Source organism: Phycomyces blakesleeanus, assembly GCF_001638985.1.
Source record: "Phycomyces blakesleeanus NRRL 1555(-) unplaced genomic scaffold PHYBLscaffold_17, whole genome shotgun sequence".
NCBI lineage: Eukaryota > Fungi > Mucoromycota > Mucoromycetes > Mucorales > Phycomycetaceae > Phycomyces > Phycomyces blakesleeanus.
The window spans coordinates 1136001-1158602 of NW_017265150.1; the positions used below are offsets into that span (position 1 = coordinate 1136001).

Genomic DNA, 22602 nt, shown 5'->3' on the forward strand with positions numbered 1-22602 from the left:
TATCAGAAACAAGATTTCTCAAGAAATCTGGGGGGACCACTCCTGTCCCTTAAGACACATCATTTAGTTGACTCACCATTGACGTCAACACCCACAAGTCTGGTACCATCTGCCATGGCTAACCGCTGGACCAAACCACCAAAGTGACCTACCATCTGGTGCCTTTCATCAAAAATTGACTAAAGCCAGACATGCTTACAACACACATCACACATTATCGCGTGTGGTATTTGGATGTGTGTAGAAGATGTACAAGAAAAGATAAATGTATATAAGAAGAGGAATTGAAAAGAAGAATTGAGGATTTGGATTCGATATTAGATAAATTGGAGTGATAAAATAGTCTCTTTGTTACCAAATAGACTAGTTAAAGAAATTAAAAGGGAAACTAACACTAAGGTAAGAGTGTAAATAATTTGAATGATTAGAGAAATAGTTAAACTCAAAGAAGAAATATAAATAATACAAATTCTAAAGAGTTAACTATGGGAAGGAAGTATTTACTAGAGTAAAGGATTTAGCTAAAAGAAAATTTACTATGGTAAATTTACTAAGGGATAAATAAAGGGGAAATTGGAAAAAATAATAAAATAAAAGAGGGTGATCAATCTTGCACAAAGACTTAACAGAAAAATAAATAAAATAGAAAGAAAATTCACAAGAGAGATCAGAGATAATAGACAGCATCTTGAAGAAAACTTGTATCAAAAAAATTTGACAGTTGTTTATTGATCAATTTTAGAGAGATATCTATACTACTTTATGGATAAAATATATGACAAAAATAGGCTAGATAAAACTCAATGAGATAATTGTAAATAAAAATATAAAAAAAATAACTATATAAATATTTCGTCATGAAAAAAGAAATAGATGAAGTTGTATTACATAACTACAAGAAAAGAAAAATATCGGAAAGAAGTATGCTATAAATAAAGGGAAAAACTATTCAGTTAACAATTTTGGTAAAGTAGTGTTTGAGAGGAAGCCTCACATTTAGTGTGCAGGAATAAAATAAAAAGAAAAGGAAGAAAACAATTTCACAAAAAATAAAGGGGAAAAGATTTTAATTTTCAGAAAATCAGTTTTTAGAAAAAGATAATTTTTTGAAAATAGAAGAAAGAAATTAAAATTAAAATTAAAATTTTGAAGAAAAATTAAAAAGCGTTTTCAAAAGAATGTCTGAACTTGATAGAATATGGCTTTTGGACTGAGACCAACAAAACTACCACATCACGTGTCAACAAGCGACTTGTGTAGTGCTTGTATTTGTGATAAACGTTGACAGATGATATTTTATCACAATTTTTGAGGTTTGAATCGGTTTGTAGATGTGAAATAACCTCTTTTTTCCACAAGAGAGAAAAAGACAAACTCAAAAGAGAATGTAGAATTAAAGATAATAACATCAATAAGAGAAAATTAAGAGAAAAAGAGTACTATTGATCAATTTCAATATACTTGCACTATGGCTATAGGAGGGGCAACTGTGCCTGAAATAGGCACATAACTGCCATTTTTCTGATCAAAAACCAATAATTTCTCCACAGTTTTTGATAAGATGGCAATGTCATTAGCAACATTTTAAAAAAGTAGCATAAAATCTGTTTTTTTTGTTGCTATATGATGTCTGGAATAGTCTAGAAAGTGTTTGTAAGTTGTAATGATCACTTTAAGTTGAAATGTATATTTTATTAAATATTAAAGATGTCAAGTTTTATTTGGATTAATTTTTTATGGAATGTGTGAACGAAATGGAAACATGACTGCTATTATTTTTTTAAAAAAAAGATACACCTCTCTTCTTGTTTACTTAACAATTTTATTTTAATTTAAATTGCGTAATGGCCTGTAGAACATGTAGAGAATGAAAAAAAAACATAAGGTATATAGAAAAGAAAAATAATAATATAGAATACATGGGACATATAGAAAGCATAAAAAATATAGAGTATATAGAGCATATAAAAAATAAAAAATAAAAAATAAAAAATAAAAAAAGTTATAAAATAGAAAGGTTGCCCTTTGTAATGCGTATATTATTGTTGAAAACATAATAAGATGCAATTACATAGAACTGATTTCCATTTGGTGGGTATTGTATAAGGCCAACTAGATGACAAATATCATTGACACTTATTACTGCATATGTGGGTTGTGTTTAGCAACCTGTTGAGCTGTTTTGTGACTGCTGTTTGACAATTGGTATGGATGAGTCGTGAGCAGCCACGTTATATTCCTTCATTACTTCAACAAAAGCAAAGAAACAAAAAGAGCCAAGTGAATTCTAATGCTGGAAGAAGAATACCACTGCACCAACAAGCCAGCTGTAAATAATTATGTTACAGTCGCTAAAGTAAATAAATAAATATAATATAAGCAACTTTTGATTTTATATTGAAAAATGATATACTTATTTTCTGTAAAAACAGGTAAACATCACGTAATGATTACCATGACTTCTTTCATTTCTTCTTTGTCAATACATGCAAGATGAATGTATAGTCAAATTCATCCATAAACGACCAGCAACAACAATTGTAGAATCATCAATATCAGAAATCATCAAACCCAAAGTTTGTTGATAGTATCTAGTTAAGGCATCCTTCACACTAGGGCTGCTTACACCTTCTATCAAATCATTATTCAAATGAGCAAATCAATAAAATGACTCCTACAGCTGCGCACCACTAGGATCATTAGGAAGATCCATATAACTTTCTCTACCATATGGTTTGAGCTGAATAAGATCAATTTCGTTCTGGATACGGATGGCAGTGTTGATATAGTTATGCAATGCAAATCGCTCCACAAGAAAACTAGCATTACGGCTGCCCTTACACTTTGACTTGATTAGCTTGAAAAAGACACCAATTACTCTCTCCATTGACCAAGTAGAGTAGTATCGAAGTAGACTTAGTTGCTTGACAATGAATAGTATATGCACAAGATAGTGCTGTACTGGTCTGAAGACACTAAGAGATATAGTCTTGTTCTGGACTTGTTGCAATAGATAGTGGTGCCAGTGTTTAAAATGTCTATTGTTGTTGTTATTATTATTTTTAAAAAAGGTCATGATTAGTTTTGTATATAGTGATATAGTGTTAGAGGCATTATGACTTACACATCCATCTTATCCAGCAACTCCAAAGTCAGTGTCCATTGCAATGCCAGTGCACAACCTTTGACAAGTGACAACACCGCAGTTTTGACAGCCCTGTTTGGTAAGAATGGGACAACAAAAAGGAGAGCAATGTACAGAAGAAAGTCAAGCCAATCTACTGCACGAGTGTCGTCAATCTTGGAGAAGACATTATCAAAACTGCCTTGGAATAATACTGGCATATATGGTCTTGAACTTGTGATACAGATGTCAATTGTCACAAGACTACTCGTTTTATCCATTCAATTGGCACCCATTTCCATCTAATTAGCATCCGTTTCCATCTAATTAGAACCCATTGACATCTGATTGGCTTCCATAGAAATTGAATTTGCATCCATTGCCAACTGAATTTGCTCCCCCTCTTTTACTATTGGCGGAAGGGTACATGGCACTCAAATTTTTTATCCTTACGCCTTACAATTTTTTTTATATAACCGTAGTATTTTTTTTGTAAATGTAGTACTTTTTTTTTTGTAAACGTCGTATTTTTTTTTGTAAACGTCGAATTTTTTTTATATAACCGTAGTATTTTTTTTATATAACCGTAGTATTTTTTTTTGTAAACGTCGTATTTTTTTTATATAACTGCCATATTTTTTATATAAGTGCCAAACGCCTAATGTAATGGCACTTCATATATGTAGACCTTTCTACAAAGATACATCATAGAAAATATCTATAGAGAGAACTAACATAATATGCAAACTTTTCTCCAGATTACTTTGTTAAAGTTAAATACCTTACTGCAGTTATAAGATAATAAAGCAAGTATCTCATTATAATAATTATGTTAAAATTAAAAATGCAATGATATTATTTGTATTCTTTCTTTATTGCAGAGTAAGTTTCGAATAAAAGATTCATTTTTTGTTACTTGTAGCCTCCTTGTTGTTTTCAATAAAAAAAACAACTGGAAACTTTCTCCACTTCAAAATATAGCCACCAGCAGTTGTTTGTTTCATATTTACTATCTTGCTGGCTTTTTCGATAGTTAATCCCCTTATGAAGTAGAGATAAAGAAGCTTTTTTATATCTTTATCCATAGACTTTTGATATTGCCCTCTACTTTTTTTGGGGGTTTCGTCTGTTGTTGACGGGGCAGAACTTTTTGGATCTTCTGGCATTTCAGGCTCTTCAAGCTCTTCCATGATTTTTTCAAAGGCACTGTTATATTCTTCAAGTTTTTCGTGTAACATTATAGGGTTTTCTGATAATAAAAGGTGAAAAAATAAAGAAATAGGAAGATATGTTAAAGTGACATATTTTATATAAATTTAGTTATATCTAGCACATAGCAGTTATAATTAAATAGTAATTACTTAAGATGCAAGATAAAAATCAGAACACAAGTTGAAGCAGCAAGAATAGATGTAAAGAAGATTGAGTTGTTGTTAAATAGTATTAGTCATTATATTTTCAGCTTTTTATATCAAAAAATAATATTCCAAGGTCCACTAAATAAAGTAGTACAAATTGAACTCAAGGAGATAAAAAATAAATAGGACAATATATTACCCGCAGCCATAAATTTATTATAAACATTCTTTTTTAAAAGAGATATCATAATTCTCTCTCTTTCCATTTGGTGTTTATATACCAAAACTCATTATTTCTCTTCTTAAATCAGCAATAAATCTCATTCTCATGCTCACTTCAACAACTAAATATTACTCTGACAATGAAAACACTGCTTAAAGCTCTACACCTCATGGATTTTTTTATTATTTCCAGATCACATTATGTTTCTGTATGTAAATAAAGCCTATACCTCGGAGTCATTGATATTAATCTCTAAATAATCTATAGTATTTTGAACAAAAGCTATAAATCTGAAAAGAAAACGTGACGATTCAACCCTCCACCTACAAAGAAACTACAAGATCAAACATCTACCTGTACGATAGGAACCAGTCTACACATATTCATAATGCTTTTAAGTGCATTTCACTGACCATACTTTTTCGAAATCCAACAGTAGAATTCACTCTACCGACCACACAAAAACTTGCCAATTTTTATCTCAAATATCCAGTAATCTGATTAACTACCACAGCAATTGTATTTCTTATGAACCTGGTTCTACACAAGCATCTAATACCATTACAAAAAAGAATCAAAAAATGCTATATTTATTTAACACCTGCTTCAACCATTTTACAATGTCAGAATCCTGATCTTCTTAATATCAAACTCAACAACTCTTTGTAATCTGCACTCGAAACAAGTAAATGTCCAACAATCTGTTAAACAATTGAAAGTGGTCCAAGAATTATGCTTTGCCCACAATACTACCCAATCTCAATTTTGGAAACCCTCATGATACAAAATACCAAAAAAAACCAAATATTACGCACACAAAAACAGTAACAAAAAATAGCACAAGCTCATGAAAAAAAAAGAGATGAAAAAATAAAAAATAAAAATAAAAAAGAGAAAAAAAAAAGAAAAAAAAAGAAAAATAAAAAAAAGAAAAATTTAATAGCAATTTTAAAAATAATTCTTCAAATAGTATAACTAGCATTTTTATTCATAAATTTTTATAATATACATAACCATTTTTTCGCAAATAATTTCTGAAAAACTGAAAGTCTCAATAACTGAAAATAAAATGATATCTTACTGCAAGAAATTTCTGAAAAACTGAAAAACTGAAAAACTGAAAGTCTCAATAACTGAAAAAATGAAAGTCTCAATAACTGAAAAACTGAAAATCTTAATAACTGAAAATAAAATGGTATCAAACCACAGAAATTTCTGAAAAACTGAAAATCTCAATAACTGAATTTTGAGCTTTTCCTTGGCTCTATACAAAAAAAAACTTTCTTTTTTTTATTTTTTTTTTATTTTTTTTTTTGGTTGGGCAAACCCATGAGGAGAAATCCCACCCCTTCCTTTGAGACAGAGGACAGGACACCATAAAGGCTCTGGTAGCACTGTAAATCGGCTAATAAAATAAATGTTCTTAAAAGTGTGAAGAAGCTTAATATGTAAACATTCATTATTCTTCAACACGTTCTTTATTCAAATATATTAAGACAACAGAACAAGACTATACCTTGGTAGAAACGTTTAAGTTATTAAAATATTTTTTTTGGTATATATACCCCAGTGTCTTAATAAAAGTTTCTCAGTTATCTTTCTTCCTCGATTTTAACACCCTTTTTATTTTCAAAAAAAAAAGCCTACTTCCAACAACTCCCTCAAATTTGTTATGGACAAGCACTGTGAAATGGTCAGTCACAGCGGTTCTGCAGACCAAACCCAGTTTTCTAGAATTGCTTTCGACCCCTTGTGCGATTTCAACCAAGAGATTGTTGACAAAATGCATGGAGAAGTTGTACTCCAATCTGTGACAGATGTCTTTGTCAACCATGCCAATATGGAATGGACCCATACCTTGGCCAGAAACCCAGCAGTCACGAACCTCTTAAGTCTCAGATGTTTTTTGCCAACTGAAGTCAACGAGGCCACCACCAAAACCATTGTTGCACAGAAGCCAAAGAATGTTAATCCTGATTCTGTTCCCACTGCAGAAAGCATAGGTCGAGGTTCGTACCAAAAGTACAACCAAAACCAGGTGAACAAGCTCTTCTCCTTGGTTTTCTCAGAAAACCAGACTGCTGCTGCTGCTGCCAGGGAAATGGGGATCAATGTCCGGACTGCCCAGAACTATGTCAGGCTGGCCAGAGAGAAGATCCGGGCCGATTTTGATGCTGCCACAGTGGAGACTGATAAGTCCAATGGGCTGGAGACGATGGAGGTTGAGGAGGTTTCTGCGCCTAAAGAACAAAAACATGGCAACCAAAAGTTGTTCCAGGCGCACTCTGCTTTTTTTTTGAAGCTTTTTGAAAATAAATCAGATGCTACCTTGGAGCAAGCAAGGATAGCTGTCATGGAAGAGTTCTCTGGGCTGCAGATTACCAAATCAGCAATCCAGAAGCACTTGGTGAAGAAGTGTGCCCTGACGATAAAGAAGTTGGAGAAGCTTCCTGAGAAGAGAGACGATGTCAGCACAATTGAGATGAGACAAGACCGCATTTTGAAGTGGCAACAACTTGCGGATTTCAACTATCTTTCAAACTGTGTGTTCATCGATGAAGCAGGCTTCAACATGCACATCAAGAGAACTTTTGGCCGTTCCGTCAGTGGCACCCCGGCTAAGACAACTGTCCCAATGCAGAGAGGTGTGTCCATCACCATCCTTGGTGCAATGTGCGAGAGAGGGATTGTCAGCCTCTCGTTAAAGAAACCTACTGCAGTTGTAACCAAGAAGAAGAGAAAGTTGGACATCTACACCAACGTTGAGGTGAATGGCCAAATTGGCACCAGAACCCAGCACTACCTCGACTTTTTTAGTCATACAATGGACGTTCTGGACAGCCAGGGTATGCAAGGACGTTATCTCATCATGGATAATGCTCCTATCCATAAGGCCAATGAGGTGAAAGACTTTATTTCTTCCCGTGGGTACAAGTGTGCATATCTTCCTGTGTATTCACCTTTCCTGAATCCAATTGAGGAAATGTGGTCCAAGATCAAGTTTGGTGTCTGCAGAGAAGAGATTACAGAGTCAGACGGGCTCATCTTAAGGATTACAGAATCAGCTAAGACTGTCACCCTTTTGGACTGTTTGGGTTGGATTAACCATGCCATTTCATTCTTTCCTTGCTGTTTGAACAGAGAGCGAAAGCTTTAAGTATGTCTTTTATGTCTATTTAAGTTCTTTACACTCTATGTCTTTTTTTATTTTATTTTTATTTTTTACTACTTTATGTCCCTCTTTTTCTTATTTTTTTTACCACTTTATGTCCCTCTTTTTTTTATTTGTTTTACTGCTTTATGCTTTTCTTTTTTTATTACTTTGTATTTCATTATATCTTACTTCTTATTATGTGTTCTATTTCTCTATCAACTAATTATGCCTAATAAAAATATCCATGTTTTATGCCAAAAAAATACGACGTTTACAAAAAAAATACTACGGTTATATAAAAAAAATTCGATGTTTACAAAAAAAAATACAACATTTACAAAAAAAAAGTACGATGTTTACAAAAAAAAAATACTACAGTTATATAAAAAAATTGTAAGGCGTAAGAATAAAAAATTTGAGTGCCATGTACCCTTCCGCCAATAGTAAAAGGGGGGGAGCAAATTCAGATGGCAATGGGAGCAAATTCAGTTGGCAATGAACGCAAATTCAACTTCTATGGAAGCCAATCAGATGTCAATGGGTTCTAATTAGATGGAAACGGATGCTAATTAGATGGAAATGGGCGCCAATTGAATGGATAAAACCAGTAGTTCTTGGTACGAAAAATGGGTATTCTGTGCTAGAGAGGGTATCATCCAGACAGGTATAAGAAAATTTTGTCTCCTTAGTAAGGGACACAGTGATCAAGTCGTAAATGTGCTTTCTGATTCCTCTTGCAACTAAATGAAGTTCATCTAGTGTGAAGAAGAAAGATCTGAAGAAGGCTGACAGCTCACTAAAAATTTTTGGTTAGTATATATTTTTTATATATTATATATGCAATTATTTAGTACAAGAAAAAATCTAATTAAACTGTTATATTCTTACAGGATTGCCGGTTTTGAATTCTTCCAAAGGTTGCAAAGGAGTGGAACTATCTTCAAAGTACATTCTGTGCTGTATGTTGTCTGAGACTTTTCCCTTTGTTTCACAGATTTGGCAACCGAACAAACTGGCATGTGAGCTAATGTGCGCCGTGTCAGCCACAGCTGGGATGTCACCAGAAGCAAGCAACAAGTGGATTTTGGCATGGCAAACCTCAATCTTTTTAAAAAAAAATAGCAACTGTGCCTCTAATTGCGCTATACAGACTCATATCTGCCACTTTTTATTATGTAAAAAATGGCAGTTATGCTACCAAAGTGATAACATGTTGCCACTTTTTTAGCTATAGTGAGTAGAGCTATGGATAAGCATTTCATTGTGAGCAGGAATTGTATAGTCCCCCCCACAACTGTAGAAATTAATCTGCTTCCAACGTGCAAGAGATAGACAGCAAATTCTCTAAGGTCTGTTTCTTCATCTGGACTACTTGCCTGTGCAATGCACATATTTGTTGTTAGTTTTAGATATTTAACCTGATTCCACATTTGTGATTTACTAATGTATTGTTCTACTGTTTGAGCTTTGGAAGCTTGAGGAACAGTAGATAGAACCTGACAGAAGTCTCCTTCAAAGACAAAGAGTTTTCCCCCAAATGATACATGCTCAAGTAGCAGATTTGTAGACTTCATAATATCTTGCATTGTTTAGCTAACATCATGAAACATATTCTTGCTAATTATTGATGCTTCGTCCCAAATAATTAACTTAGTCATTTTAAGTAGCTGAGCAATTTGAGAATTTGCCCTTAAATTGCACATAGAGTTTACATCATGCTCAAATGGGATCATGAAAAGCAAATGTGTTGTGCAGCCACCATTCAGAAATTCCACTTGTTGCTACTGCAAGGGCAAACTTTTCTTTCTGTCTAACCTTTCTCAGTAATGCATTGAATATGAACGTCTTGCCAGTACCACTAGGGCCATCAATAAAGAAAAACCAGAAAGATATCTTAGTTGCATTTAGTGGATCTAAGATTGTGTTGTACACTGTTCTTTGATTACTGTTAAACAGAAAAAGATCAGAATCTGGTAAAGTGGATGCCTTGGCACAGAGGTCTTCTTGTTCTGTTATTAATGTGCGTTTTCTTTAAGCATGTGGCTGCTCTGATATAATTGGCAAGGGCAGAAGTGTGAAACCATCAAAGGAAGAAATGGATATGGAATTTATGGAAAGATGATTCTCAATGCTCCATATGCACCTATCATACATTTCTTAAGTTGGTTTCAAAGAAGGCTCATTGTGCTCTGTTCTTGCTGCACGGAGATAGTATTTCATCATTGAGGAGTGATGGGTAATCCAGAGAGCGTAAGAATCAGATACATGACAGAATACCAAGAGAACAGCAAATAATTGTCTTATTGATGACAGTAACTCATGTGCAGGGGGTTCTTCCATGCAAGCATCCCATTCACAATTATTGATCAATAAGCCAAGAGCTCTACATGCAGCCTGATTTGACTAACGAAGTACACCTTCAACAGTATGCAGATTTTCAAAGCTTGTGGCATGTGATACATTGTGTAGCAAGTTCAGCAAGAAATATTGCACTGAATCTCTTGGGGATACAATGTACACTTTCCTAATTATTTCTCGTGAATATCTCTGTCTTGGTTTCCAAGTCTTATCTTTTACATTCCAAATGAAATGAGAAGGAAAATCGTAGTAGAGATGTTTGCGAGCATCTATGTGCTTCTTGTTGTACTTGAACCATGCCATCAATATTGTGCCAACATTTGTCATTAAGAGGACATCCAGATTGTTGTTATCCCAAAAATACACATTCTAGATATTCTGAGTATTCTTGGTATGTATTGCCATTCTTTGATGTGTTGAGTGTTCTTGGTGTAGCTTAAAGAGAATATTCTCCAGAATGCCTCTGAAGCTGAGACATACATAGGATCAAGAAAATCCTTTATTTTATTTGTTAGCTGTTCTTGCTGAAACTGTTGTTTGTGGTGCTGGCTGTTGCTGTTGCTGATTGGATGTTGGCTATTGTGCAATCATGTTCTTTGTATATACTTGTAGAGATATTTGACAGCTAAAACTGATGTACTAATTTCTACATTAATGTGGGCATTGCATTTCACACAGATACTTGTTATGGTATACAACCTATGTGTTATCGATCATGTGATTCCCCTTTCTTACACATCTTCCCTCGTCTCTTCTTCAGTATAATGGGTAGCCATTTCCATTGTCTATTGTTTCATTGTTAATTTTTTTGGGAAGTTTTTTTTCACATTTTCCATTTTTCATGCAGCAAACTTTATCATTGTATTTATCATCACATAGACTATGGATCATGTTTTTTGTTACTGTTGCATATGCAAGTGGCTTGGTTACTGAATCAGAACTTTCTGCAGAAATCATCAAGTTATAGTCTTCAATTGTTATTGACTTACTGTCAGTATGAAAGATCAATAGAATATGGGCTTGTGAAAGTCCCCGCTTCTGAAACTCAATGACATATATGAAGGCCTGTACTTTTCCAAAAATCTTTTTCTTAATAAGATCCTTCATAAGCTCTTTAAACTTCATGTTAAAGACTCTTGAACAGATTTCTGGTCAGTCGTTAGTCTTTTGTCCAGACAAAAGAGAGCTAATAATCTCTGGCCAGGTGGAATTGCAGGTAAAAGTAATAAATAGATCCAGTTTACCAAAATAATGGACAATACTCATATCGTTTTGATATAACTGGTGCATATGTTGTGGGCTACTAATGAAAGAAGATAAAGGATAACCTTCTTTCTAATATTGGCAATATCATTGTCATTTAAACTAGTTGCACTTTGTATTCCAGAGTAAAGGTCTACTCTGAGTCTGTCTTGGTTGCTGTTTATGTAGTGCAGTCTGTTATGTTCAATTTTTGCATACATATCAACAATAAATTGCTGAAAAAGATGGTCAAAGAGATGGAGATGATGTTGGGAATTGCAACGATACATGAGACAGCTAGAATACTATTGTATTACTGTTACGCGTCTTCTAGAAAGAGAGATTGAGCTGAGATTCCAGCTATCTTCCCCATAGGAGAACATCAGAACATAGTGAAGAGCATCATATGAATGGTGATACACATTTATGGACGGAAGGTCATTTGTATGTGTATGCAAAACAAAATCTCTTGTTGTACATGTATCATTGTTCATAATCAAAACTGCTACTTCATCAGTGGTTGGTGTGTTGTATCGTCTCTGATTCTGAGGTCCCTCTGCAATCAATCACAAGGTTAAACCTGCAGTATGTGTTGTAAATGAGTATTGACTACTGCTGTAATTGAGAATAAGTCTGAAGGAAATAATATAAGGCCTCAGCTATTCCAGTCAAAGGTGTCTACCGATTACTTTATTATTTAACACACAGGTTTAGCATGCATGATAGTGATTATATTTCATATGATGATATCACCATAATATGGGATACATCGGTGGATTATTATAAGCATAATTATAACTCATAAACACATTTACTTTCGATGTTAATACTTCATTGGGACTACACACATTTATATAATTAATCATACATTAATTATCCCAAGATCACGTTGCTCTGATTAAGGCTCAGATAGGATCGATTACCTGACCCCAGTCATATAATTTTCCCGATCCAAAATAATATAAATAGCAGTAGTAGTTCAGTGTAGGAACCTCGTCAAACTTTGATTCAAAATCTTTCTCAATAAACAAAATCTACACAAGTTCTCACGAATCTTTGTTCCTAATTTCAAATCTTCAATTCTTCCTCTTAAAAACTTCTTCAACTTCAACCACCACAACAGTATGTTAATTATTGCAAGAAACTTGTTCTATGGATCTGAGCAAAGATATAAAAGGGTTGGTCTCCTCCAAAACCAATTCCAACTTTTCAAGCACTTCTCTACTCAAATATAAAGTCTGATGCTGCCAATGTTGAACTTGAGACTGAGCATCATAGATGTACACTTGTGTAAACTGGAGATGATCAATGTCTTGAGTTGTTACAGGAGTGATTGACCCTATTCTGTAGCATACTGTTCCGTGAATTTGGAAGTTGTAAGCTCTGCTTTCATTGTTTGCTACACTGTGATCAATGTTTGCTCCCAATGATGTAAAACTCAATGTGCCATTATAGCCTCTGATTTTGGAAAGGAACTGTTTTCTATCTTGAGTTCTATTATTAAGAAGTTCAGCAATTGCAGGTGGGGTTGGCACAAGGCTAGGAAGAACAGATGTTCCATTTTCATAACACATGCTAAAGGTTGGGTTTCTCAATTATGATTTTCTATTTCTTTCGTCCATCCACATCAAAGCTCTGCATGAGCTGCATTCAATGTTCATTTCTCTCTTATTATCAACTTTTGGCTCACAGAGAGCTGGAAGTTAGGCAATATTCTCTGTAGCCAAATGTTGATTACTGGAGTCATTCCTAGTATATCTGGAATTGAAAGAACATAGTCAGTTTGTATTATGACAATGATTCTCTCTGTGACATGTTGGGCAAAATCTAACAATTGCAGCTGATACAACTATCTCTTCTTTGTCATTATCAGATTCTTTGGAATTATCAGAAGCTTCAATATCAGTGTCTACAGTATCAATTTTCTCAGATTCAATTTTCTCAGATTCGATTTCAGAGATAATATCCTAAGCTTCTGCTACAGTAGCCTCCTCAATTAATGTTTCAGGAATTACAAGACTTGTGGCCTCTTGAAGTACTACTTGATCTTCAGGAGATTCTCTTCTCACTCTCATATTAGTAACTAAATATATATAGAAACAATTATAAGATTTTTATTATATCTACTGCTTTCTGCAGGATATTGCACTTCAGTGAAGACAACAAAGCTTGTTCTCTTTTGAGGGATAAGAAGAATACGATTCTTTGGGTTCATGGGACAGCTTCTATGGTTGCTACGTTTATAACCAGTCATTTTGCATGCAGAGCAACGTTTTTCAATTGAAAGCATTTTGGATTTAGATTTAGATACTAAGGATTTAAGGTTGCAATTTTCTTAAGAGACGTGCAAATTCTTTTCTATTATTTAATTTTGTTATTTATTATATTGATATTCATTATCAGAGATTTCTAGATACATATTATGATCTTGAAAAATAATTTGCCCACTTGATTATATATAAATTTATTTATTTATCCATTCATTTTATATCTATTTTATGTATTTAATTCAAAGAGAGTAGTTTTTTTTTATTTTCTTTATTATAGCTGTTAGAATTTTAGGAACAAAAAAAAGAAAGAGAGAGAAGGATTTATATATCATGTGACTTTTGTAAGATGTAAATTTTTAGAGATAGAATAGAGTATATAGAGCAAATCGTTTATCACGTGATATACAAAAAAACTGGATTTAAGATAGATTTTGTATATCATGTGATCTTGCTAATTTTTTTTATTTTTTAAAGATATAGATAGATATATTTTTTTCTTTTATCATTTTTAAGCATTTTTCTTTTCAAAATATGTTCTAATAAATAATATTGTTTTTCTATTATCATTATGTGTTCAAGTTTCTAAAGAATGACAGATTCATACTTTTGATAAGATCTAACTGCTTTTGTATTTCTCCTAACATGCTGTTCATCAAATCTACATCCCTAAAGTTAACTCCTAGTATATTCATTATTATTTTCATATCTTTTCTTTGATAATGAAGTGATGATACACTTGTCATAAATTGCTGCCAAAAATATGACAGATTCTGATCACTTCTATTCTTATCCACTTCTACTGATATCTTAGATAATTGCAAGTTCAAGCAATATTGCTCTTGTTGCAAAAAGTACACACAGTTAAGACTGGCAAATCTTTTCAACAAACAAGTATGCTTGCAAGGTATTTGTCATGTCAAAAAGCTTGGACAAGAGTATAGTTGAATCAAGTTATTGATTACAAACTCACTATACCACAAATCTTCCAATGTGAACAACTTGATCTTCTACTCTTCATCAGAGTTATCTATACTGTTTCTAATATCACCAGATGGGCTGATAATTATAGTAGGGAGTATGTCTTCTTGAAGCTGGGAGGCCGCATAAGAGTGTTGAGATAGTACGTTCTCAACTGGCCTCATTCTTCCATTGTTAATGTAAATTCTTTTCACTTTTTCATTGAAAAAAATTCAACATTGTTCATCAAAATAAAAACTAAACGGTCTAGTCTTCTAACACACACACAATTCATATATATTGTCCTGAGCTGATTGTGTCATGATTCGATATAGTTGTTAGTCAGATATTGTAGATGGCTAGACTGTACATACAGTCTTTTCTATCTTCTCAACAACTTCATTGTTCCCACCCCCCTTTGTTTAAAATACTGAAGAAATTGATCTTGACTCTGAATATGCTCTGTAAAGTAGTCAATTTTCTCCAGGAATATCTTTCAGATCATTTTTTAATTTTTGCTTATAATTTCTAAGCTGCTCTGATATGTACAATACATCTGATTTCACTTTGCTGTCAAGACTTTGCTACCAGACATGAAGAACATAAAAGTCGCAAAAGTAAATTGCAGTTTGAGACAACACTGCTGTGATATCATTGATCTCAGTTATACTACAATCAATGGTGATGTTGGTAGTTATAAACTCACTACTGGAGAAATTAAAAAAATAAGATAGTTTAAATATGAGATATAGTGTAGTGTAATTTCCATATTTAAATTAGTTGATTTTTTTTCTACTTGTGCTGGAAGTGACCTTCACAGATAGTGGAATGACTAGAGTCAACTAGCAGAATTGTGGGTGGGGGGTGCCGTAGATAAGGTTTGTTAGCACTTTAAATGTACTTATCTGACTTGATATAGAAAAAGAAAGTTTTTTAAAACTGCGTATCTATTTTGATATTCTTTATATATAACTGTAAAAGTCAGGCACAGACACATTATGAAGATTAAAAGTAGTGTAAAGGTGACCTTTAAGCTAGTTTATTGTTAAGAAGTTTGGTCATTCACAACAAAAAAAGGCGTCTTTAAAATTATGGACCAGTAATATGTTCTTTATTTATTTAGTTTCCCTTACTTATTAGGTTGGTAATGGCTTACACTTTTATTTTTATTGCAAAGAATAGAATGTTTCTAGGTTTCAGATTTAATAATACTGTCCTATATCTCTAGCTACTTCTTGCTCAGTCGTGTTGTTTCATTTGGGATGAAAAATTTTCTACAAAAAAGAAATACCTGAAAAAAATGAGTTGCTCAATATGTTTTTTTTGGGGTACGAGCAGTACTCTTTGAGAATAGATAAATCGTTAGTGATGGATGTGTGTGTGTGTTGAATATTTCAATTCTTATATATCATTAATACTTACATTAGAATTATCAAGTACAAAGACCAAACAATAAAAGATTACAAGTAAAGCTACAACATTACAATTTCTTTGACTATGAAAATGATTGGAAAAAATTAATTTTTGTGAATTAGGCAATATAATTATTAATTTAAATACACAAAGCAAACAGATTTATTTGTAGATATAGTATCTGGTAGTTTTTTATTAATAATCAGTATAAGTAATATAATGATACATATAAGGGTAGTAAAACAACAAAAAAGTCTTACCATGTCAATGACAGCAGCATGAGGTAGAAGCTTTTGATTCATGACATGTTTTGGAGAGGGTTGTTTATCTATAGTAAAAATTGGATTCAGTTTAATTAATATTAAAAAGAAATATAATAAATAAATAGATAAAAATATTACCGTGTTGGTGGTCGTGTTTAGCTGTAGAAAGTATTTTTAGTGATATATTTTATAAAAACAAAAGGAAAAAATCAGAATACTTTTATGAGATAATGACATAAAATATATTTATTAAACTTGGCTAATCCGGATGGCCATTGTGAAGAGAATGCATCAGAAGGAAACGATATGTAAGTGACTATGGTAGCAGAAACACTTGTTATTACTCAGCTATATTTGAAGAAATTACTAATAAAAAAATAAAGAAAAAAAGCGCCTTACCAGGAACATTTGCAAGTATGAAAGTAAAAGAGAAAGAAAGAAGTAAAAAGAAAAGAGAGGGCAAGTGTCTATGACAAAAGAAACAACTAATTCTTTTTAGTTATATAAAAAAAATACTTTAAAAAAGCAGATTAAAAAAAAAGACTAATAAATAAATAAAAAAATGGGTGGAGACAGCAACAAAGAGTGTGTCTATGGCAACAAAATAAATAAATTCTTTTATTTTCTATAAAAAAGACTTTTTAGAAAGAACATGTCTTACACAAATAGTTCGCAAATATAATAGAAGTTGCAGAGATAGAGAAACAAAGAAAAGACCAATAGCAAATATAAAGAGCAAAAAAAAAGAGAAACAGGAACAACAACAAAAAAAGAAAAAAAAAAAAAGTGCGTTTGAAACAAAAGACTAGACTGGTTTGATCAATTGGGTTCTAAAGCAGTATGAAAGCCGATTTGCATCTCAGTGATTACAAGAAGTATTAATAGAGACTTATATATCAAAGATATGCTGAATATCTATATAAACTATACGTTTTATACAATTTGTTTACTCTTTCTCCTGCTTTCTTGCTACTTATTGCACTCATACTCAAACACACACACATCAACCCATTTTATTTCAAATAATTTAAGTATGTAAATTTGATATAATTTATTTTTAATTCAATTCAATTCAATTGTATAATAGCATCAATAACAATGTAATCTAAAATTAACAGTTACATTTTTACCTTTTATTATATTCTGTAGACAATGGCTATTCAAAGACGTCAACTTGCTCTTCGTCCCGTTGAGATTACAAACGAACAATTGATGGAAATTCTTTCAACTTTGAAAACTAATATGACAGCCATGGGAACCAACATGGCAGCTGACATGTCGATTGTACAAGAACAAATCGGCACTGTTGAAGATACATTGCTAAACATGAATAGCAGAATTGGTGTTCTTGCCACCAGCAGCACTGAGACAATCACTGCTATTGACAGTTTAAGCAGGGCCCCCCTCGTTTCCCCTACCAATACAATGGCTAATGTTTCTCAGCCTGCCTTCAACGCTCCGTCTGAGTTTAGCAAGAAGGCCTCTAATGATGTTTATGTGAGTATCAACATGTGCAAAATTTTATCGATATATTTTCTCATATATTCTATCAGGCCCATATTCGTAATCTCATGTGGGATCCCAAGCTGAAAACAAGAAATCAAGCTGATATCCTGGCAAATGAGAGTAAGCCCAGATGGAATACAAATGTTTTCTTTTACAAGTCGCCAAACAAGGAGTTGGTGGTGCGACTTCTTGAAAACTTGAAGCGCAAGTTTACCCATGAGGGATTTAGAGAGGCAGACTTGAGAGCAAGACTGCACAAAAACTTCACCAGCCGGGTTTCAAAAGCAAGAAAAACCGAAGAGGAAATAAAAGCAACAAACACTCGTTCGAGAAGGGCAGGACGTGCCAGAGATGTAAGTGTAATCTCTAAATAAATAATTTCAAAATAATATAGTTTAGTCTTGAGAATTTTAAAAATACTAATACAAAAAAACTACTATTAGAATCATACTCGCCGTTTACTTGCATACACAGACAACAAAGAAGCAATTGATCTACAAATGAAGAGAGATTGTGACTTCACAATGCAAATGGCAGCAATGTCCGATGGAGAATCTGCAGATGAAGACTTCGAGAATCGCACGAAGAGCATCGTCAAGATTGTTTGGCCAGGATGGAGAAGTGACAAGGTATATTATTTTATATTAATAATTATGTCTTATTATAAAAAATATAAAGTGAAGTATTAACAAAATCATTTTAGTTCAATACTCTCATTAAACTCGTTGATGAGTATGTTATTGAAGCAATGGGGTCAAGTGCTTCTCAAATGAAGGAGAGGGTTTTCACCAGTGTGTCCAATACAGCAGCCCCAGATGACGTAACCCCCAAATTTTCTCAGTGGGCCCTTAGAGACGGGTATTAAATAAACAAAAATTGCCTCTCTCTTTTTATCTATATATTACTTTTCACATACAAAATACTATTAACATATATATCAGAAATACGCGCTCTGTTTTTTTTGTTAAAGAAAAAGAAATGTAAAAGTTCACTTTATTTATTATTTAAGCATATAGCTTCTTTGGCAATGGAATTACCAGCATTTTGCTAACATTTCTACTTGTCGCAATAGTAGCTGTAGCAACCTCTAATAAGATGCGATGTACAGGTATAATGCTATGGTAGCTATCAGGAGAGAATGTGGGCAAACAAAATTTAACACCGTCATCCTCACGCGACCTATCAGAGAAAGTACGAAACTACTTGATAAATGCAAATACATGTTGATGATAATGAACCATGCGAGTCAGATGGAGATTGTGCGTGGGTGGAAGTTGGAAGGAGTGTGTAAAAAGATACTGAATTTGTCCAGCAAATCCAAGTATAATGTTTCCATTACTACCAACAAACTTTGCCTGAACAAGTGATCCACGACTGATTGTGCTGTTGTTTGTTCCTCAATAGTGTTGACCAAGAATGTCAATTGACTTCAATTTGATGATTTGATTGTCAAGTGCTGGGCGATTATAGGACGTGTCCTGATAGCTGGCAAGGTCTGGAAGGTTGTAAGCGACTTGGTAATATTCAAGTAAATGGAGATAGTCGGAATCATCCATTACTGATGGCTTTTTGTATTTTAGAGGAAATGTAGAAGGAGGAAGAGGCTTGTTACCCTTGGGTGAATTATAAGGATCAGTGTAGCCTTGAACGAATGCTTGCAATCTGAATGGGCGACTGGAGAGAGTGGTGACTGTGGTGGTAGGTATGGATGTTGTAACAAGTTTAGACAGAGTGTGAATGAAGGGGATCTGGCTAGAACTTTTAAGAACAGCATTGACATAATCACCCTTATATGTATTCTGAACAAAATTTTTTATGTAGGTCGCCTCAAAACCGTCTTTGCCATTTGTCTTGAAATTCTTTAAAATACCATTGTATCGCTCAAACCCAAAGAGCCAATAACCATACACTGGTCCAAAATCACGAATGCATTCGTGAAGATGGAGGTGTAGGTGCATATTGCAGGTGAGAATAGTGGTGGTATAGTCTATGTTGCATGCATTGCAAAACTTTTCTAACAGGCTGTGGGCAGTGGTGATCTCATCAAAAGTAATGCTGGGCTTTACGTAGTATCAGCATGCATCAACGAAATACATCCAGTTCTTGAATTGTAATGGGGGGAGAATACCATACAACAAGACAGGAAAATAGATCAGAACCCATGATTTCCACTCATCCACTTTCATGTAGCTGAAGCCCTTTCCAATTTTGGTTGTCAGTGTGGTGTAATCTCTGGGCAGTACCATTGTCTCTGCAATTTTCTCCATCAAAGCAAACTCTTCAGGTCCAATTGTCTTCTCAGCAATCCACCAATCCATTAATCTCTTAGATGTCCCCAGGAAAAGATTATGCATGGGATCAATGATCGTTCCATGTACTAGATCAAAGTATCCAAGGCGTTGCAACTGCGACCATTGAACATCATTTTTGACCTCCAGCTGATGCCTTTCTGAGAGTGTACTTGCATCCTTTCACTCCTCAGCATGCAACCTGCTCTCTGCACCACTGCGGATATTCCAACAAGAATAATTGAATCCACGAAAATCAACCTGGTTGCTGCTCTCTAACTGAGTAAACTGCCGGCTGCACCTGTAACAGGCACATGTGCTGTTATGTGCTGTGAATCCACTTGTCTTTCTGGTGGCTGGGATATCACATGCAACCATCAGTAGTGCAGCACAAACACTGACACCATTTGGGAATTCGTGTGTAGAAATCCGCATGCCAACGTACAGCTGCTTCAAATCATCCATTAAGGGCTCCAAGTAACTATTGATCTCGTCAGTTTTTAGCTCCTTTGGACCAGGCATGAGACCTACAAGAATAATATTCTCTGGCTTGAATCTTTCATCACGGGGCAAGTTGTTGATGGCCAGATAGATAGCACCAGAGGAGTGAGTGACACCATCAAAGGGCTGGAACCAGTCGATGTTAAGTGTGAACATTAGTGAGCATGGGTCCAACACAAATGATACATCATCCTTGTCCTTCAACTCCTTCCACATCGCATTATCATAGACATCGCACAGAGTATCTATCATCTTCAACTCCTTATTTCATTGACAAATCTTGGCTTTGAAACTAGGGCAACGGAAGAAAACGCTCAATGTATTTTTAATGGATTGGTAGACATATTTACACTTTGCAACTAAGGCACCGGAAGATATGGATTTTGTCAAATTACAATTGCATGCAGACCTGGCACCAAGTTTTGCAGAAACACATTGAGGAGGAGCAGATACAATATCCTGATATACTGTATGATAGTCTTGGCACACCACAAATTTCTTGATACCTTTTGTAATAGCAGAAAATCCTGCCGTTTTTTGTAAACCGGCAAGACTGGTTGGTAATTGAAAATCTTGGTTGTAGATTCTCAGCAGATTGTTGATAAACTCAATCAAGACAGCAGCACCCTTATCAACAACATGACGCGAAGCAAACAGTACTGTAAAGATGGCTATAAATTGATAGACTTCATTTTCGGGCATATCAGGAGCAGCAAAAGGGTCTGTAAAAAATTAAAAAAAAATTAACACTTGATTTTTCTTTTACTCTCTTTTTCTTTTAGTTTTCTTTATGTATCCCACACTGACCTTCACTGTTGAAGTCCTCAATCTCGATCTCATTGACTTCATCTTCAACATTGTCATCGAAATCATTGTTGTCTCTGTCATTGTCAAACATTGAGGCGGCATTCAAAAAAGGTGAGTTGGCCTGACCGTCCATTGCTTCCACAGAATTGGAACGAGAAGTCGGTATTACTACAAATATGGAATATAATAGTTTATTAGTTTTTTTTTCTGCTTTTAAATAAAAAAATTCTTACCCTCAGTATCTACATCTATGTTTCTCATTGTGGCTGTGTTTCATTAAAAGTTTAAAAATAAACAACATAAATAAAAAATTAAAAATAAAAAATTGAAACAATTATTATACAGCAACCAAAAAACCAACACTGAATATATTATATTATTCTTAAATATTCTGGTACCTTCAACTTTAGCTCTTTTATTACGATGAGTCTCAGTATGCTTTGCAGCATAAGAAGATTTCTGATGACTGTTGTGACATTTAATGCAGTAACAGTCTAAGGTGTGGGTTTGGGTAGAGGGAAACATATTGTGTATAGCTTGAATTATAAAATAAAAAAGGAAACAAGTACTACAAATACTTTATTTGATGTGATTTTATAGCAAGCCAAAAAAATATGAATTTTTTATTGTCCATCTAAACCAATAGAATATGTGGACAGTACACCCCCAACTTAAATAAAAAAACGGCTGAGCTGAAAAAAAAACTTTGACATTTCCACTACTTTTCAGATTACTTAAAGCTATAGTATTTTTTATTTTTCCAGTGCACTGTTTGTGCGGATATGTACCAGTCATTGATTTATAGGGGCAACACTATAATTATTTGTGATTATTTATGATATTAGTATGCATTTGTCTGTTTCAGTATGTCATATAAAAATCAGATAAAGAACTTCCATGCTTCTTGCAGAGATTTCATAAGTAGCATCAATATAAACTGACTTGAAAATTGTCATAAGTATAATTTGGGAGAGTGACTAGAATCCAAATACATAAGGCAATAAGGAGGCATTGAAGGTTGATAGCTGGGCAATGAAGATATAGTAGTTTTGGAAGGGCAACTTTTCATTCATCCAGATTGCTAGAGATCTGTCTTCCTCTGAATGAGATATATACAGCAGATTCTTCAACTATATTT

General features: G+C 33.8%; 9 protein-coding genes across 9 annotated transcripts; 2 read left to right on the plus strand and 7 right to left on the minus strand.

Annotated features, from left to right (window-relative positions):
* Positions 1–2479: 2479 nt before the first annotated feature.
* PHYBLDRAFT_148277 (hypothetical protein) lies at positions 2480–4362 on the minus strand (the record flags this gene model as incomplete). The annotated part of the gene is made up of 4 exons (XM_018432059.1): positions 2480–2631; positions 2689–3038; positions 3125–3326; positions 4233–4362. The coding sequence occupies 4 exons, from the start codon at positions 4360–4362 to the stop codon at positions 2480–2482; spliced, it is 834 nt and encodes a 277-aa protein (XP_018289099.1).
* An 819-nt stretch (positions 4363–5181) lies between these two features.
* Positions 5182–6165, minus strand: PHYBLDRAFT_171123 (hypothetical protein; the record flags this gene model as incomplete). The annotated part of the gene is made up of 5 exons (XM_018436516.1): positions 5182–5257; positions 5325–5406; positions 5787–5886; positions 5910–5969; positions 6052–6165. 5 exons carry the CDS (start codon positions 6163–6165, stop codon positions 5182–5184), a joined length of 432 nt encoding a protein of 143 aa, XP_018289100.1.
* Positions 6166–6377: 212 nt separating this feature from the next.
* Positions 6378–7885, plus strand: PHYBLDRAFT_171124 (hypothetical protein; the record flags this gene model as incomplete). The annotated part of the gene is made up of 2 exons (XM_018436517.1): positions 6378–7535; positions 7847–7885. 2 exons carry the CDS (start codon positions 6378–6380, stop codon positions 7883–7885), a joined length of 1197 nt encoding a protein of 398 aa, XP_018289101.1.
* A 508-nt stretch (positions 7886–8393) lies between these two features.
* On the minus strand, positions 8394–8950 carry PHYBLDRAFT_72507 (hypothetical protein; the record flags this gene model as incomplete). The annotated part of the gene is made up of 2 exons (XM_018442667.1): positions 8394–8655; positions 8748–8950. The coding sequence occupies 2 exons, from the start codon at positions 8948–8950 to the stop codon at positions 8394–8396; spliced, it is 465 nt and encodes a 154-aa protein (XP_018289102.1).
* A 628-nt stretch (positions 8951–9578) lies between these two features.
* Positions 9579–10544, minus strand: PHYBLDRAFT_148280 (hypothetical protein; the record flags this gene model as incomplete). Its single annotated transcript, XM_018432060.1, has 3 exons — positions 9579–9868; positions 10064–10262; positions 10437–10544. 3 exons carry the CDS (start codon positions 10542–10544, stop codon positions 9579–9581), a joined length of 597 nt encoding a protein of 198 aa, XP_018289103.1.
* A 429-nt stretch (positions 10545–10973) lies between these two features.
* Positions 10974–11342, minus strand: PHYBLDRAFT_72505 (hypothetical protein; the record flags this gene model as incomplete). Its single annotated transcript, XM_018442666.1, has 2 exons — positions 10974–11161; positions 11207–11342. 2 exons carry the CDS (start codon positions 11340–11342, stop codon positions 10974–10976), a joined length of 324 nt encoding a protein of 107 aa, XP_018289104.1.
* A 2084-nt stretch (positions 11343–13426) lies between these two features.
* On the minus strand, positions 13427–13749 carry PHYBLDRAFT_148282 (hypothetical protein; the record flags this gene model as incomplete). The annotated part of the gene is made up of 2 exons (XM_018432061.1): positions 13427–13542; positions 13587–13749. 2 exons carry the CDS (start codon positions 13747–13749, stop codon positions 13427–13429), a joined length of 279 nt encoding a protein of 92 aa, XP_018289105.1.
* A 3453-nt stretch (positions 13750–17202) lies between these two features.
* Positions 17203–18733, plus strand: PHYBLDRAFT_171127 (hypothetical protein; the record flags this gene model as incomplete). Its single annotated transcript, XM_018436518.1, has 6 exons — positions 17203–17237; positions 17450–17462; positions 17512–17859; positions 17916–18221; positions 18312–18497; positions 18572–18733. 6 exons carry the CDS (start codon positions 17203–17205, stop codon positions 18731–18733), a joined length of 1050 nt encoding a protein of 349 aa, XP_018289106.1.
* Positions 18734–18872: 139 nt separating this feature from the next.
* On the minus strand, positions 18873–21989 carry PHYBLDRAFT_171128 (hypothetical protein; the record flags this gene model as incomplete). The annotated part of the gene is made up of 8 exons (XM_018436519.1): positions 18873–19047; positions 19072–19251; positions 19297–19923; positions 20002–20245; positions 20933–21379; positions 21465–21632; positions 21698–21730; positions 21863–21989. 8 exons carry the CDS (start codon positions 21987–21989, stop codon positions 18873–18875), a joined length of 2001 nt encoding a protein of 666 aa, XP_018289107.1.
* Between the last annotated feature and the right edge of the window lie 613 nt (positions 21990–22602).